This window comes from Orcinus orca, chromosome 2 (genome assembly GCF_937001465.1).
Source record: "Orcinus orca chromosome 2, mOrcOrc1.1, whole genome shotgun sequence".
NCBI lineage: Eukaryota > Metazoa > Chordata > Mammalia > Artiodactyla > Delphinidae > Orcinus > Orcinus orca.
This window is the reverse complement of record NC_064560.1, coordinates 113,802,727-113,819,182: the sequence shown is the minus strand read 5'-3', so window position 1 is coordinate 113,819,182 and position 16,456 is coordinate 113,802,727. Positions and strand designations below refer to the sequence as shown.

The 16,456-nt window shown below is 39.5% G+C and overlaps 1 protein-coding gene across 6 annotated transcripts in view; it reads right to left on the bottom strand.

Moving 5' to 3' along the window:
• SPG11 (SPG11 vesicle trafficking associated, spatacsin) overlaps positions 1 to 16,288 on the bottom strand; it is a 76,501-nt gene extending 60,213 nt beyond the window's left edge. For 2 of the 6 annotated variants that reach the window (XM_033435580.2, XM_004274109.3), the window contains exons 1-7: positions 15,489 to 15,759; positions 12,998 to 13,182; positions 11,910 to 12,134; positions 10,260 to 10,461; positions 5,710 to 5,847; positions 5,076 to 5,524; positions 3,420 to 3,565 (exon numbers count right to left, since the gene is read on the bottom strand). In XM_033435580.2, coding sequence (XP_033291471.1) covers positions 3,420 to 3,565; positions 5,076 to 5,524; positions 5,710 to 5,847; positions 10,260 to 10,461; positions 11,910 to 12,134; positions 12,998 to 13,182; positions 15,489 to 15,718 — 1,575 coding nt within the window. In that variant the 5' untranslated portion in view covers positions 15,719 to 15,759. Of the gene's footprint in view, positions 1 to 3,419; positions 3,566 to 5,075; positions 5,525 to 5,622; positions 5,848 to 9,199; positions 9,509 to 10,259; positions 10,503 to 11,330; positions 11,396 to 11,909; positions 12,135 to 12,997; positions 13,183 to 15,488; positions 15,761 to 16,069 lie in introns of those variants that run through there. The other 4 variants (XM_033435581.2, XM_033435579.2, XM_033435582.2 and 1 more) reach the window with 4 other exon arrangements.
• Between the last annotated feature and the right edge of the window lie 168 nt (positions 16,289 to 16,456).

The following is a 16,456-nucleotide window of genomic DNA, read 5'->3' as shown; positions in this document are numbered from 1 at the left end:
TTATTCTCTGGTCCTTGACAGAAAAAGTTTCCCATGCCTAGCCTAAAGCACTGTGCCTAAGAATCACCTGGAGAGCTTGTTAACATGTGGATTGCTGAGCCCATTCCCCAGAGATTCTGATTCCCTAAGTCTGGGTTGGGGCCTGAAAATTTACATTTCTAATAAATCTGCTGGAGATGGTAATGCTGCTGGTCTGGGGACCACACTGAGAATCAATGGGCTGAAGTTCTGGGTGCTAGGCCAGGCAGGCTAGGTGAGAGGTATTGGTGAAAGTTATGTGTGAAGGAAGAAGAAAGAGGATAAACCTAGGGTCTATGCACAGTGACAATCTCCAAAAGAAGATGAACTAGAAAAATTACTCCACCAGAGGGAGACCATAAACAAACCACACCTTTGCACTAGGTAGTGAAAGGAAAAACTACACTATGTATGGTTAAATAAGAATATTATTGCTCTTAGGAGATATATGTTAAAGTACTTAGAATGAAAAGTTACAAAGTTTGCAACTTTCAAATAGTTCAGCAAAAATAAGAAGTACACATACAGTTAAAACAAATGTGGCAAAATGTTAACAGTCGGTAAATGGGAGAGGTAAATGGATGCTCATTTTATTATTTTTATAATTTTTCTATAAATTTGAAAAATTTCAAAATAACACATTTAAAAATAATGACCAAATAGTAATTCTAGAAATTAAAAAAATAAAAATTGAAACCAGATACTCAGTGGATGTATTTAATACCAGATTAGATATAGCTGAAAAGAGAAGTAATGAGCTGAAAGAGTGATATAAAGGAATTATCCAAAGACATGAGTTAAGAGAGGTTAAGAGAAACTGAGGAAAGTATGAAAATTCTTACTACTTCTGACTGAAGTACCATTGTGACAACTGGAAAATGCACATTCAATTTTCACACACATGGAACATTTATGAAACTGAGTACTTACTAGGCTATACCTGAGTCTCAACAAATTCACTCGTTTGTATGTGGGGGGAGACTAAGGCCAAAACAATGCTGTAATACCACATCATCCTAATTAAACTCACTACACGGACACACTATGTATAAAGACAGAGGCTTTACAGTCACACTGCCTGGGTTCAAACCCTGGTGCTATTGCTCAGTGTCCAAGTATATCTGTATTAGAATTCACAACCTCTCTGTGTTCCCTCACCCATAAAATGGAAATAATAAACAATATTTATCTATAGATAAGAAAATTAATGAGCTAGCATCTGACTATTAACATTAATATTTAGGAAAAATAACTATAGGAAATAACCTAAGAGTAAACACTATTCCTTCCGAAAAATAGATTTGTAAGAGACTAATTTTCTTTTTTCTCCTATTCTCAAATTTTCTACAATAAATATTTTCTAGTATATAAAGGTAAGTTTTTCAACAAATGGTGCTGGACTATTGAATATCCATATGCAAAAGAATGAGGTTGGGTCCCTTCCACTGACCATACATAAAAATTAATCAAAATGCATCAAAGACCTAAACGTAAGAGCTAAAACTATAAAACTCTTATAAGAGTAAATCTTCATGACCTCAGAATAGGCACTCATTTCTTAGATACGACACCAAAAGCCCAAGTGACCAAAAAACAAAAAAAAAACCCCAAAAAACAAAACAAAACAAAAAAAAACCCCCAAAAAACAAAAAACAAAAAAAAACCCCAAAAAACAAAAAACTAACTTCATCAAAATTAAAAACTTTTGTGTTTCAAAGGACACCATCAAGAAGGTAAAAAGACAACCCACACACAGAACAGGAGAAAATATTTACAAATCATGTATCTCATAAAGGTCTAGAATATAGAAAGAACTCTCAGAATTCAAAAATAAAAACAAGTAACTCAATTACAAAATGAACAAAGGATTTAAGTAGACATTTCTCCAAAGAGATACACACATGGCCAATAAACATTTGAAAACATGTTCAACACATTAGTCATTAGGAAATGCAAGTCAAAACCACAATGAGATACCACTTCACTTTGACTTCAGAGCTAGTAGGATGGCTATGATAATAAAAAATTGGACAATAACAAGTTTTGGTGAGAATGGAGAGCTACAGGAACTCCCATATATTGCTGGTGGGAATGTAAAATAGTGTAACCACTGTGAAACTGTGAAAACAGTTTGGTGGTTCTTCAGAAAGTTAAATGACTTCATAATTCCACTGCCAGGTGTATACCCAAGAGAAATAAACACACATGACGACACAAAAACTAGTACACCACCTTTCATAGCAGGATAATTCCTAACAGCCAAAAAGGAAAAACCACCTACGTGTCCATCGACTGATGAATGGATAAAAAACATCTGCTTTATCCACATAATGGAATGTTATTCAGCCATAAAAATGAATGAAGTACTGACACATGCTACATGGATGAGCCTTGAAAACATGCCAAATGAAAGAAGCCAGTCATGAAAGGCCACATTTTTTATAATTCCATTTATATGAAATTGTCAGAATAGGCAAATCCAGAGACAGAAACGAGATCAACTGTTTGGAAATTAGGGTTTGTGAGGAATTGGGAGTGATTGCCAATGGGTATGCTGTTTCTCTTTGGGGTGATGAAAATGTTATGGAATTAGACAGGATGGTTGTATAACTCTGAATATACTAAAACCCACTGAATTGTACATTAGATAGGTGAATTTTATGGTATGTAAATTATATCTCAATAAAGCTGCCACTAAAAAAACAGTCTGGTACATAACATTATTAACTTCCAGTTTTCAACCTTGCTGGGCTGTGTGGTACAGTAGAAAGTGCCCTGATTTTGATTCTAGACCCTGCCTTATTAGTATGGCTATGGGCCACTCACTCAACCCTTCTGAGCCTTACGTTTTTCATCTGTAAAATGAAATGAATAAAAACTACCCAACCCGTCCCATGTGGTTATTTTAGCACAATTTAGAGAATGCATAAAAAAGACTGTTTGTGAACTATAAAATGCTACATAAATTCAGGTATGTCACTACCACAGCTGGATTAGAGGATTAGGGGCTACAGAGTAGGAATAAGAGATCACTCCTGCTCGAGCTTTCCATAGCTTGTTTCCACTTCATTTATTCTCATCAGCTTATTGTTGCCTCCAACTCTTGTAACTTTTTTTTCTTAAATAGTGTTTATTATAATCTTTTATCTTTTAAAGCCAAAATTTTTTTTTGGCGGTACGTGGGCCTCTCACTGTTGTGGCCTCTCCTGTTGCGGAGCACAGGCTCCGGACTTTGCTAAGCAAAATTAGGGTAACAAAACAGCCAAAACTAAGCAAATGGATGGGTAGAGGCTACAGATCCTTTGCCGCTAGGTTAAATGAATCTCCGAAATTGTTAGTCAAGTAAGGGTAGATGACAGAAAATAACCAAGCGAAGTTCTACAGACATTTAATTCTGTTACCTCTAGCGCATGTATGGGGATGGAGCACCTCCCCCAACCATTGAGATGGCAAAGAGAGTCCACAGTGCTGGCACTTCCATGGATCATTAGCCTATTTAAAAATTCCTCTTGAGTCAAACCAAACAAAATCAGAGAGAGTCCATCTTCTGTAAGAAAAAAAAGTTAGCTTTAATAAATTATTAGGAGTTAGGTTTCAGGATTATGACAGGAATTTCTAATTACTCAATACTTCAGCACTGTAATTACAAACAGATTTATTGGGTACTAGTAACTAATGCCCTTAAGTAATAAATTCATAATTTTTCAAAGAATGTTATTTTTTAAAACAGTAACTGCAAGACAAATGCTCATAAGAACAATGCATCCTATGAAATAACATTGAATCTCTCTTTTATACATTGTACTATATTGCACAATCAATACCTGGAACCTTTAACTATTTACCGAGATGTCACATTTCTGGTTTACTAAAATAAAACAATTAATAGCATGCTCTTGACACAAAGAAATACATGATTACCAAAATTGAGATACTGAAGAAGAAACACATGGTTAGTTCAATGAGAACACTCAGTAGTTTTATAGGAGGTTATGGCATAAATGCTGAATCAATGTATATCTGACACACCAAACCCAAATGCCTATGAGACCAAACAGGTGGGGAGAAGAAGTGCAAGAAAACCTAACCTGAAAGAAACTAACCCATCTAAGAGCACTGAAATTTGGCTCCAATCCATAAATTACTATTGAGGGATGAGGGGCAGTGTGGCAGAGCTTTTAATTTTTCAGTAACAACTGAAATTCCAGATTTCGTGTGAAACCCTCTAATTTTACATGTTTATAATAAATAGAATCTTTTTTAAAAAGCCTAGGTAGGGCTCCCCTGGTGGCGCAGTGGTTGAGAGTCCGCCTGCCGATGCAGGGGACGCGGGTTCGTGCCCCAGTCCGGGAAGATCCCATGTGCCACGGAGCGGCTGGGCCCGTGAGCCATGGCTGCTGAGCCTGCGTGTCCGGAGCCTGTGCTCCGCAACAGGAGAGGCCACAACAGTGAGAGGCCCACGTATCGTAAAAAAAAAAAAAAAGCCTAGGTAGTGTAGGCCAAACAAAATGAATCTGAGTTCATGCATGGCCCATGAGCAAACAGCTTGCATCCTTTGCCTGTACAGACTGAAGTCTCATGAATGACTCGCTGGGTTAAAACCAACCTTTCTTACTCTTAAACTCTTCCTGACTCAGTCCTAGCATTTAGCTGAGCAGAAATAACCTTAATTAAAAATCAAACACATGGGCTTCTCTGGTGGCGCAGTGGTTGAGAGTCTGTCTGCCGATGCAGGGGACATGGGTTCATGCCCCGGTCCGGGAAGATCCCACATGCTGCGGAGTGGCTGGGCCCGTGAGCCATGGCCGCTGAGCCTGCGCGTCCAGAGCCTGTGCTCCGCAACGGGAGAGGCCACAACAGTGAGAGGCTCGCATACCGCAAAAAAAAAAAAAAAAAATCAAACACATGAGACAACATTACTGAGAGTAACACCAAATTTTCTCCATCAAAGCCTAGGCTTAGAGGAGTAGGCACCACCACCACCCGGGCAGCAGAAGTAAAATAGATAAGAGAGCACCTCTCAGCATGGATTTCAACCTGATACAAGACATTCTCACCTGTCAAAACAAGGCACAGTTGCTGGTCTCCACCACTGTCTACAGGAATACACTTCTTGCCCAGCGAAAAACGCTGCATGCTCTGGGTCTCCAAATCCCACAGGACAATGGTACAGCCCGTCCTTTCAACTGCCCAAGTAAACAGCGCAGTGAAGCCTGTCACAGACATACATGTAAGCTCAAGGGGTTCCTCCTGTTCACTGATGTGTATTCTTTTCCATGATCTTCCTGAATCACTGGTCTTGGCAGGACCTTTCTGTGGAAAACTATACTGGCTGCACATTACATCCTGTGGAGTGAAGGCCCAGTTTGGCACACTGGTACTGTGGTTACCAGATTCAGGAGGCTCCAAATGCAAAATATCCTGGAACCACAGAGCACAACAGGTACCTTCCAGCTTGGAGTTCTTTATTGTTTCATTCAGTGATGACAGGTGGGCTTTCCAAGACCTGGAAGATAGGGCAGAACTTACATCTGTGACAGTGAAAGGCACAAACTAAAGCAGTAAATCAAGCAAAGATGCAATTAGGAAAATAAAAGTGTCTACCTCTGTAAAGACTTAGTGAAAAGGTACAGTGTCAGCATGACAAAAAATGGAAATAATAAAGTAAATCCAAAAAGGAGATTTCTGTACCGATCAACTTGGAAGGAAAACTTGGTCAGTTTCATGTTGTAGTCAGAATTAACAGGATCATCTTCATCTATCCCCTTAGGGCCTTCAATAGGAATGTCTTCTAGTGTTCTTTCACATAGTAGGTGTCCTGGGTATTGCCTATGTTTTAAAAACAATAGTCATGGTAAAAAAAAATGATGATCAAACAAAATCTGTGTTATTGCTCCTGTTAAAAATGGAAGGGCGGTGGGGGTGGGGGTGGGAACTTCCCTGGTGGTCCAGTGGTTAAGAATCCACCTTCCAATGCAGGGGATGCGGGTTTGATCCCTGGTCAGGGAACTATGATCCCACATATTGCGGGGCGACTAAGCCCGCACGCCACAACTAGAGAGCCTGCGTGCTGCAACTACAGAGCCCATGCGCTCTGGAGCCTGAGCGCCACAACTACAGAGCCTACGTGTGCTGGAGCCTGTGCACCACAACTAGAGAGAAGCCTGCACGCTGCAACTAAGACCCAAACGCAGCCAAAAATAAAATAAATATATATTTTTTAAAAAATGGAAGGGGGTATGGGATGGAGGTGTTACAGAGTAGAAAGAGTATAGACAATAAGTTTCCCTGACCCAGACTCCTTACCTCCATTGCTTAAGGCAGATTGATAAAGTCAACCTTAAAAATCTGACCCACCTGTAACTATGTGTGTAGATGTCAACTAGATTGATTGTGGTGATCATTTCACAATATACACACACATATGTTGTATATATGAAACTAATATAATGTTTATGTCAATTAAAAAAAATTTGACCCTTAAGGGAAGTTAGCTTTATGTAGAGATAAAAGCATGGATTATCTGCTACATTGTAGATGTTGTGCTAAAAACTTTACCTAAACTAAGGTATTCGAGCCTTTCAACAACCCTATGAGGTAAATAGAAGCCAGTTTTGTAGATGCAGAAAGTAAGGCTCAAACAGTGGAGCTTAATGTGAACCAGGTGAATGTGACCATAAGCCCAGGTTTTTAATCACTCACCATACCATCACCACAAATTAAGACTTGGGCTGAGACCCTGGGAATACATAAAAGTTAGGAAAGCAAAGTATGAGTGCAGGTGTGGATGGAGAGTGTATGTGGAAAGAGGGCTGTCACGTTGCAGAAGCACAAAGAAGGCTACGGTGGTTAAAGCATAGTGAATGAGAAGCAAGGTGGTGTGAGATGAGGCTGGAGAGCCTGGCAAGAGCCAGATGGGGTCAGGTTTTATGGGCTACTAAGGATTCTTAGCTTCTATGTTGGGGTGAGGGGGGTGCAGGAAGAAGCTAAATAAGGGTTTTATGCAGAGAAGCCATATGATCAGACACAGAAGAGTAGCTGTGGGGAGAATGGGATGCATGTAAACCCCCTGAACACTTAAATTATTAACCCTTTCAACAATTTGAAGGTAACAGCTTGATATACATTTGTCAAGGAGATGATGTTAGAGAAGGCAGGGTGACAGTGAGAAAACATGATCCATGGAGAGGGTAGTTCCCGCACCAACAAAAGATACATACCCTGCCCCAGATGTTCACACCCGGCTATACTCTGATAAGACATGCATTGTAACACCACCACTCTGGCTACTCCATAGATGATGGATTTGAGGGGGGAAGAACAGATATGGGGAGACCAATTACGAGGCTGGTAAGCTAGTTCAGGTAAGCGATGATAGCAGAATAGATCACAGTGATGACAGAGGAGTTAAGACAAGTGGGCAGATTCAAGACACACTCAGGAGCTAGAATGGCTAGGACTGTGATTAGCTGGATGTGGATCTAATACTTAAAAGAGGCTAGAGATCTAGAAAAGAGAGGAAACAGAAAACGGTCCCTGAGAAAGAGGGAAAGAATGGGGTCCAGAGTACACACAGAAGGATTGGCCTTCATAGGAGGAGGGAATCTCTCCATTGTAACAGGACAGAAGATGGAGAAGACGAGTGCAGGAAAGTGGGTTTGCAATTTAATGTGAGAAACTGAAGGAGCTCCCATTAGATGGGTTCTACTTCCTTTATAAAGTTGGAGGTAAAGTCATCCAAGAACAGTTGGGGGTAAAGAGATGAATAAAGGTTTGAGGAAAATGGAGGTTTAAAACGTTGTAAAGAATGGACTCATGGGCTTCCCTGGTGGCGCAATGGTTGAGAGTCCGCCTGCCGATGCAGGGGACACGGGTTCGTGCCCCGGTCCGGGAAGATCCCACATGCCGCGAAGCGGCTGGGCCCGTGAGCCATGGCCACTGAGCCTGCGCGTCCGGAGCCTGCGCTCCGCAACGGGAGAGGCCACAACGGTGAGAGGCCCGCGTACCGCAAAAAAAAAAAAAAAAAGAATGGACTCATGAAAAGTCATTGTAAAATTTCCAGGCAACATGAGAGACCACAGAAGACAGTGAATGTGAACTTATAGTGGTATCAATTTTCCTCTGTGGTTTTCTCACAAGTGCTCAGTTGCTTGAGTGCAGGGAACGAGAAGAGAGAATAAAAAAAAAAGATTTGTCAGATCAAGTGCTACCACTGTGGCTCATTCAAGAAAGTGACTGAAATGACAGGTCACAGAATCTATGCTGTAAAGGGAGGGCAGTGAAGACAGAGGGGGCTCCTGTCTTCACTTGGGAAGTCAGCATATTAGAAATTCCAGTGAGGTCAGATGAGAGAAGTGGGGGTACTTGAGTAAGCAAGCTGTACAGTCTGGCAAGTCGTGCTCAGAGTGGGATGTGTAGAAGAGTGATTTGCCGGAGGAGCTGTTTCATATAATGACAAAGCCCAGGGTATGACTATGGGAATGGACAGCTAAGGTAAACTGGAAGGAAAAGTCATTGACAGTGAATTGAATGAACAAACCATGAGAAGCTTACATGGAGCTTACAAATTCTGTAGGAAACACAAAAAATTAGAGAAATAATACAAGACTATACACAATTAAGTGCTAAACTGTAGTTCAAAGCAAAAGTGCTATAGAAGTCCAAAGGAGAGAAAAATTATTAAATGAGTAGAAATTTACAAGTGGAAGGGATTTTAGTAAGGAATGACTTCATTAAAGAAGTGGATCTCAAAGCATGAATAGGACTTGATAAAATGAAAAGGGGTGGCTGACTTTTTGTATGGCAGGAAAGAACAACTAGGGTCAGGAGGCAGGAATGGTAAAAACCACTGTTAGATTTCAGAGTACACTTAGAAAATAAACATGCAGTCAACTTCCTCAAGAAATTATACTAATTAAAGAGCACTCATGTAAATAATTAACAAACAGCGATCACTCATTTAGTTGGACAGGACAGATCCCTAAATTGACTATAGGGAACAGAACAGCAGCTCTTCACTGGCTGATGTTACAGTGGCTGAGTTCAATGAAATTTGTTCAAAGGGATGTGCCTGGTGCCCACTTCAGTGCTCTTCTCTTGGGGTGTTGCCAAAACATCTGGAGGAACAGAACCCTACACTCAAGGATCAGAGTAGCTGAGTGGGCGTTCCTTCCCCCCTCACCTGTCAAATTATTTTCCAAGGAAGTTGATTAGAAGGTAACTCTACACATACAGGATATATTTCAGTCAGTGAAAATGGCCTACTGATACACAAGCACACAGTCTGAAAATGTGATAATCATCCCTGCTCAAAGATTAAAAAAAAAAAAGTATTAAAAGGCCATTGAAAACAAATGAAAAACTCACAGTAGTAAGAAGTTCTGGCTGATATGTGAAGATGAAATTAACCCTTTTTTGTAATCCAGACAATGAGCAATAAACCCATCAAAGTGCATTCCCAATTATTCAAGGATATATTTATTTCATTCATATTAAGTTAGGACCAAAAATCCTAATGGTTTGAAATGTCCCTTAATACTGAAAGTCATAAATGTGGATTACCCTACTTGCAAGTTTCAATAAACAGGGTGCTGTGTGTGTGTGTGTGTGTGTATGCACATTCACATACACACATATTCCTTTCAAACATTATAAAATCAGAAGCAATTAGAATTTCTAAATCAAAAAGCTACACAAAGAAATACTCAATTTTCACTAATATATTTAGGAAGTGTGTGGGTCCTCAAAAGGAAACACCTGAGGAAATCCTAAAATGGAGAAAGCACAGTTAATACATCTTGTCAAAGTCCTTAAGTGAAAAGTGATCCCCTAGGCAGCCAGGACCCTAACCCACGTAAGACACAATTCTAACACAGGGTAAATCCCATTTTTCTTCTACTCTAGTATTGAGAAGAAGTGAGTAGATAATGTATAATAGCTAAGGGCTTTTAAAATTGTGCTTGGTTACTTTTCATTTATGATGATATAAGCCATATATAATAATAATAAACATAAATCAAAATCAAACTTGGATATGTATCCAGAAATAAAAAGGTAGCCAGTGGTCACTTGTACATACTTTTATATATTAACAGGCTCACTAGGTAGTAGCTAGAACGTGATCAAGCAAATAGAGGGAAAAAAACTGGTTACAAGAATAAAAAGAAGCTAATAAGTACATTTTTAACCTCTTATGGCTCTAATTATTTACCTGAAATCAGAGAAGGAAGTAATCTACATACCTGAAATACAAATTTAAGTTAAGAGCAATTGCAGTGTTGGAGGAGCTGACAATCACTACAACATCTAGGTCTTGAGACACTTTCAATGAAGTAAAGGAAGAACTCTTGGCTGGCTCTTGTTGCTGCTCATTATACATATCTTCTTGAGGAAGTGCCAAATCCACATGAGCTACATGTCTACCATCCACAGTGTCAAAAATGTCTTCGAGTTAGAGTTAAAGAAAACATCAGTCTTAAGTATGCCTAACCATTTAAAACACAGGATGAAATAGAGTTATAGACTTCACTGCTCCAACCTTGTAGGAATAATAATAGAAGGAAGACGGACACTAAAAATCCCATCATATTAACCAGGTGACTATGAAGTCGGGGAACCAATAAACAACCTGATAGAGAGTTCACTCAACAATACTTGTTGAATCTCCACTCTGTGCCAGGCCCTGAGACAACAATAATATTTTCCACTAGTGTTCTACAACAGTGCTGTCCAAAAGAAACAACGCGAGGCACATTTGTCACTGTAAATTTTCTAGCAGCCTTATTAAAAAAGTAAAAAGAAACCAGTGAACCTAATTTTAAGAACGTTTCATTTAACCTAGTATATCCAAAATATCATCTCTATATGTAATCAATATAAAAAAATTGAGATATTTTACATCTTTTTCACATAAGTGTTCAACCCTAGTTATTTTATACTTATAGCACATCTCAATTTGGACAATTAAATTTTCACTGGAAATATCTGGTCTGTATTTAGACTTCAAAAATTTATATTTAAGAACTTGGAACAGCCAGAGTTGTTCCAAACATACTCAAGAGTTCTCCAATAACTCAATCAAGTATCAGACTTTAAATCTAAAGTAATTAAATACAATTATGAATTCAGTTCCTCAGTCACACTAGCCAAAAAATTTCAAGTGTTCAACAGCCACATATGCCTACTGCCTACCACGTCGGACAGCTCAGTTCTGTAACCTGGCAGCAAAAATGAAGTTAATCCAATATTCTATAACATTTTTTACAAAATAAATTTTAACACAGGCTATGATACATGTAAAATAGAAAAATTACTTCTTTAATGCAGAAATGAAAGTTCCAAAAACACATAACGGGTCGTTCTTCAAATAATATTCAAAATAATTTTGCTGGTGACCTATGAATCTGCTAAAGACAGAAAATCTGTGATAGTTTTCCAAAAACAAATTTCAAACAGTTATGCAAACCATTTGATTCCCTAATATGATGGAATCACCATCAGAGACGATAAGAGATAGGTTATATTCACACATGAAAATGTGTGTATCATATCATAAGCAGTCATCTAAATCTCTCCTGGAACAAGCACAAAGTAGATATTTAATAAGTATATTTTAAATAAATGGGTAATGCAGAACATATACAATTTTAAAACAACATAAATAAGTTGGACAAGATGATTATGATTTATAAACTGAAAAATATTTGAATGGAATATAAAGCAATGTAGTTTGAGTATTTTAAGTTCATGAAGATCTTTTCCCCTGAAAGTTTTACTGAAAAATTAATCTTTCTACCTACAGCCCAGTCCCTAAAACTAAAAGCCTATAAAAAGGCTCATTTTTCCAGGTATTCTCCTCCCCCACACATCAACATCTTTACCAACAAGGATACAGATCCAGCCTAAACGACTCAAAACAAAAAGAATTCCTCTGCAGAGCTGTGTGTCAATAATCCTGTCCACTGCCTGTGCAGGTAAGGATAATGTGAAACAGCTGAGTACCCTAATCTCAGCATCTCTTTCAGGAAATATAATGCGCAGGATGATATATTCATTGATGAACAATAATGATGTGTTACTGTGAAATGACAGAATTCTCAAAGATAATAAGGAAATACCTATAAAACAAAAGGATATTACGTCAAACTCACTGGTTACAATTTTACAACTGGTAAATTTGATTCTGTTAACACAAACAGGTAAAACAAAAAAGAATCAGCATTTAACTTAGTCCAACTCTAGACAATTATTGGTCAAACTCACCTAAGCAAGTGGAAGGTAAGTAAGGAACTGAATAAAGATGGCCTACAATGTCTCTGTGCCTTCTGTTTACAGCCAGAGTGTGACAACACACCAGAAGATGATCAAAAAAGCCTACTTACCCATGAGACCAAATAAGAACAATCACAGACTCTTTTTTTTAAAAGGAAAAGAAGGAACCTTATAATCAGGGTAGCGAGAATGCAACTGCCTTAAAAATAGAAGCCTGAGTGCTTTGATTTCTGCTCCCTGCAGCCCTCAGGATGGGACATAGCAAACAGGTCTGTAACCAGTCTAGATCAGCACATTATCCAACAGAAATATAATGTCAGTCACAAAAGTGAGCCACACATGTAATTTTAAATTTTCTAGTAGCTGCACTGAAAAAAGAAAACAGGTGAAACTAATTTTATTATATATTATTTACCTCATATTCAAAATATCATTATCAACATGTAACACAAAAACTATTAGTGAGATATTTTACTTTTTTAGTACCAAGTCTTCAAATCTGGAATGTATCAACATTTGACATTTAAAGGACATATTAGTTGATATTAAGCACATTAAGGGCTTAATAGCCTCATGTGGCTAGTGCCTACTATACTGGACAAATATCCCTCCCTGACTTCACCTCTATAAGAGCTTTTCCTGAAATACATAAAATTACATAGTAATACACAAATTCAAACATGCTAAAAGACCACCTGCAAATACTTACTGATAATTTGATCTTCAACGAGCTTTTGCAATGTCTCCTCAGTATAGCTATATGAAATGGTTGCATCACATCTTCCATCTTTCAAACTAAATTCACAGATGAGCAGTGCATTATTTTCACTAAGAGCAAGCAGTCTGGGCTTGTCTGTTGGTGTCCCACTGTTATGAGAGTCCTCCCATACAAACCTAAGGAAAAAGTTTAGACTATTTATTATATTCTATATCCACAATAATACTTACCCACAATGGTGAAGGTAGGACAGAAGAAGTAGAGAACAACTCTTTGGTTCACCTAAAAGCATTACTTCTATATACAACCTAAGGGAATGTAAACTGCTCTAGAACTTCCAGCCCCTTCAGGGCAACACAAGAATATAGGAGTCATTTGTGAAAAGGGGGCAAAGAGCAAGAAATGGTGGCTGCTTTTTTCCTTCATCCTAAATCTGGACTGATGGTATGTTTAAAGGAACTGTCATGATCAAGGATATGTTTCAACAACCAAATATGTCTATTATTTATAAGAGGTGGTCTTCACAATTAACAAAATACGTTTTGCTAACATAAGTGCTTTGAATAACTTTAAAAAAAGAAAGCGATTATTTGCATTTATAGACTTTGAAGACTCTAAACTGGCATATTATACAATAGCTCTGTCCAACGAAACTTTCCATGAGATGCAAGTGTTCTACACAACTGCAAAGTCCAATACAGTAGCCAACAACCTCATGTGGCTACTGAGCACTTGAAATGTGGGTAGTGCAACTGAGGAACTAAATTTTCAATTTTAAGTGCAATTATAGAATATTTAAAGCAGTGTAAAGTCAACATACCAACATGACTAACAAGGATGGAAAGAGGCTAATGATGCTACAGCTTCAAATTAAATAATAAAATTAAGTTACATTAAAAGAGAAAAAAGAGAGCCCCAATTCTGAAAACTATGCAATGGAATGAGATAAGGTTACCATGCTGATAGTTTCATCTTTTAAAAAAAGCTTTTTTTCTAGAGAAGTAGTAAGTTTTATATCTAAAAACAGTGGACTTGGTGCTACTATGTTATTATTAGAAAAAAACACTGACATTTTATATTTCTGTCTTTATACCTAGAATGTTTCATAAACAGCCAATTCCTGACTGTTCACACTGAAATCTGATGTCAAATATGAAAAAGGTTAAACAAATTAAGATATATTTAAAAGGCTGAATACGTGAAACCAGTAACATCATTAGCACATGGGACTATACTGTCACGTGGAAAGAGAATTTTCAGTGAACATAATATAGAATGTACAGTGATTTCAACAACATACAAAGGACCATACATACTTTGAGAAAAGGAGGAAGCAAATTCTGTACACTATAAACTTGTCCTTATTTTTACCCTACGAATTATTTTAACTGAATTCAATTCAACTAAGAAAACTAAAAAGTATCCCTTCTTGATCCTCCCCCACTAATTTCATGCTATAGCTTACAAAAGCCCCCATTATTTTATGTCTGTTCTGCTTATCTTCTGTGAGGTTCTCTCTCTGCCTCATTCCTTTCCTTATATGGCTGTGTTCATACGTACTTAATACTGTTGAATCAACTAACTTATGGTAAGGAGGGATTCCTTTTCCTAGCAACTGGAGATCAGGAATAAAGAAGACAAACATAAAACAGGTTAAAACATTCAGTGATTGAACAAACGAATCTCTACTGTGAGGCACTTTTATAGGACCTGGATATTCCAGAACTCCTCTGTGGCTACTCAAAATTGTTAACATTTCTAAAATGTTTTGTTATTAAAGAGTCCAAAGCGTCGGAAGGCACTCTCAAACTTAATGATGTAAACTGTAAGAGTTACATATGTGGAAAGTAATATATGACTGAAATTGTTTCTTTTCTGTCTTCCCAACCATACAACCTCACATGTAAGAACTGTCTTATTACACCTTTTAGGCACTGCTCCTAGGTAACGAACAGAAAGCGCATAATAAGTATTTGTTGAGTGAATACACTAGTAAGTGCGTAGAAAACGCAGGCTCTGTCCTTGAAGGGGGGTGGAGGGGAGGGGAAGCCCAAATGTGAAGGAAACAGCTATCTGTATCAGAGATAAGGAAAAGGTAACAGGATGATTCAAATGAGAGATGATGCCCCTCAGCTGGCATCTTTAACAGATTTAACTGAAGAAAATGGGCGTGGAGCACGGCAAAGTGACGATTAATCAACCTGTGTTAAATGAATTTAAAAAGCGTCCAAGCTAGGATTCATTACAGGTTCTCCACATCCGGAGAGGATCTGGATACTGTCTCCACCCACCCGGAACGGGAAATGGGTGCAGGGACGCGACAGAGGAAAATGTTCCGAGAAGGAACCAGGCCTCCTCTGAGGCGTTGCCCTCCACCGTCATCCCTCTCCCGCTACCTCCAAGGTAGGAGGGGAGCAGAGGCGCCAGCCAAGCTAAGGCTGCAGACTCCCTCCACAAGGCCAGGCCCGGCCACAGCACTTACTGCCGAAAAGGGCCTTCCAGGCGGCAGCCGCCCCCGCCCCGGCCGCCGGGCGCCAAGGGAAGCACGTGAAGGCTGCCTGCAGCCGTCAAGCTCCCCAGAACCTCCTGCTCCCTGTGCAACTGCGCCCGGGATCCCAGACGCCCTGTTGCCTCGGCGGGGACCGGCACCAACAACACGGGTAGAACCCGCTCCACGGCTTCAGCGCCTCCAGCCCCCTTGTCTGCAGCCATCCCGCTCGCACCGGTCCTTCCGGTCCCTACAGCCCGCTGCGTCCTGCGCGTGCGCAGTGTAGCCGACCCGCTGTCAGCCTCGTGACTCCCGCGGGGAGATATGCGCTGACGTAGTCTGCCCGGTTAAGTTCTCCGCACCACCCACTCCAGCAAAGCCACAGCTGCCTTTGTTTCTAGCCCACGGTTTGCTGAGAGAGCTGAGGGCCTCCATTAGCGGCTTAAGGTGGCTGTAGCAGCTGTTCTCACTCTGTAGCATTACCCTTTGCTTTCTTACCCTTGCTGCCTCCTCTCTATTGGAGGCCTGTGCCTGCCACTCTTCGCTCTTCTTATTGGGCTGTTATTTTTACTTACAGGCCCTGAGTGGTAAAACGTCCTTGGTATTTGACCGATCCATGATGAGGGAGCTGACTTGATGCTGACATCAAATAATATCCATTGTAACAGCCAGGGGAACAGGGTGGGTGGAAGTGGTAGAGTTCCTGTTTCCTACTACTCTTTCCTCTGGGAGGTATAATCCAAGATCGGCCAGCAGAGGGGGCGAGAAGAGGTGGGGAGTAGGCATTTTGGAATGGTCTCCTAAAGGACAGCAATGCCTTTCTTAACACATACTTTTCCACAATCAGATGGGGTCACACAGCTATCAAAGGTCACCTCCTTTGTCTGTGCTTTGATTCCCATCTTCCTCCTGTTGTAGGACTTTGTAAACTTTCTTCGCCTTCATTACTCTCCACCCTTCCC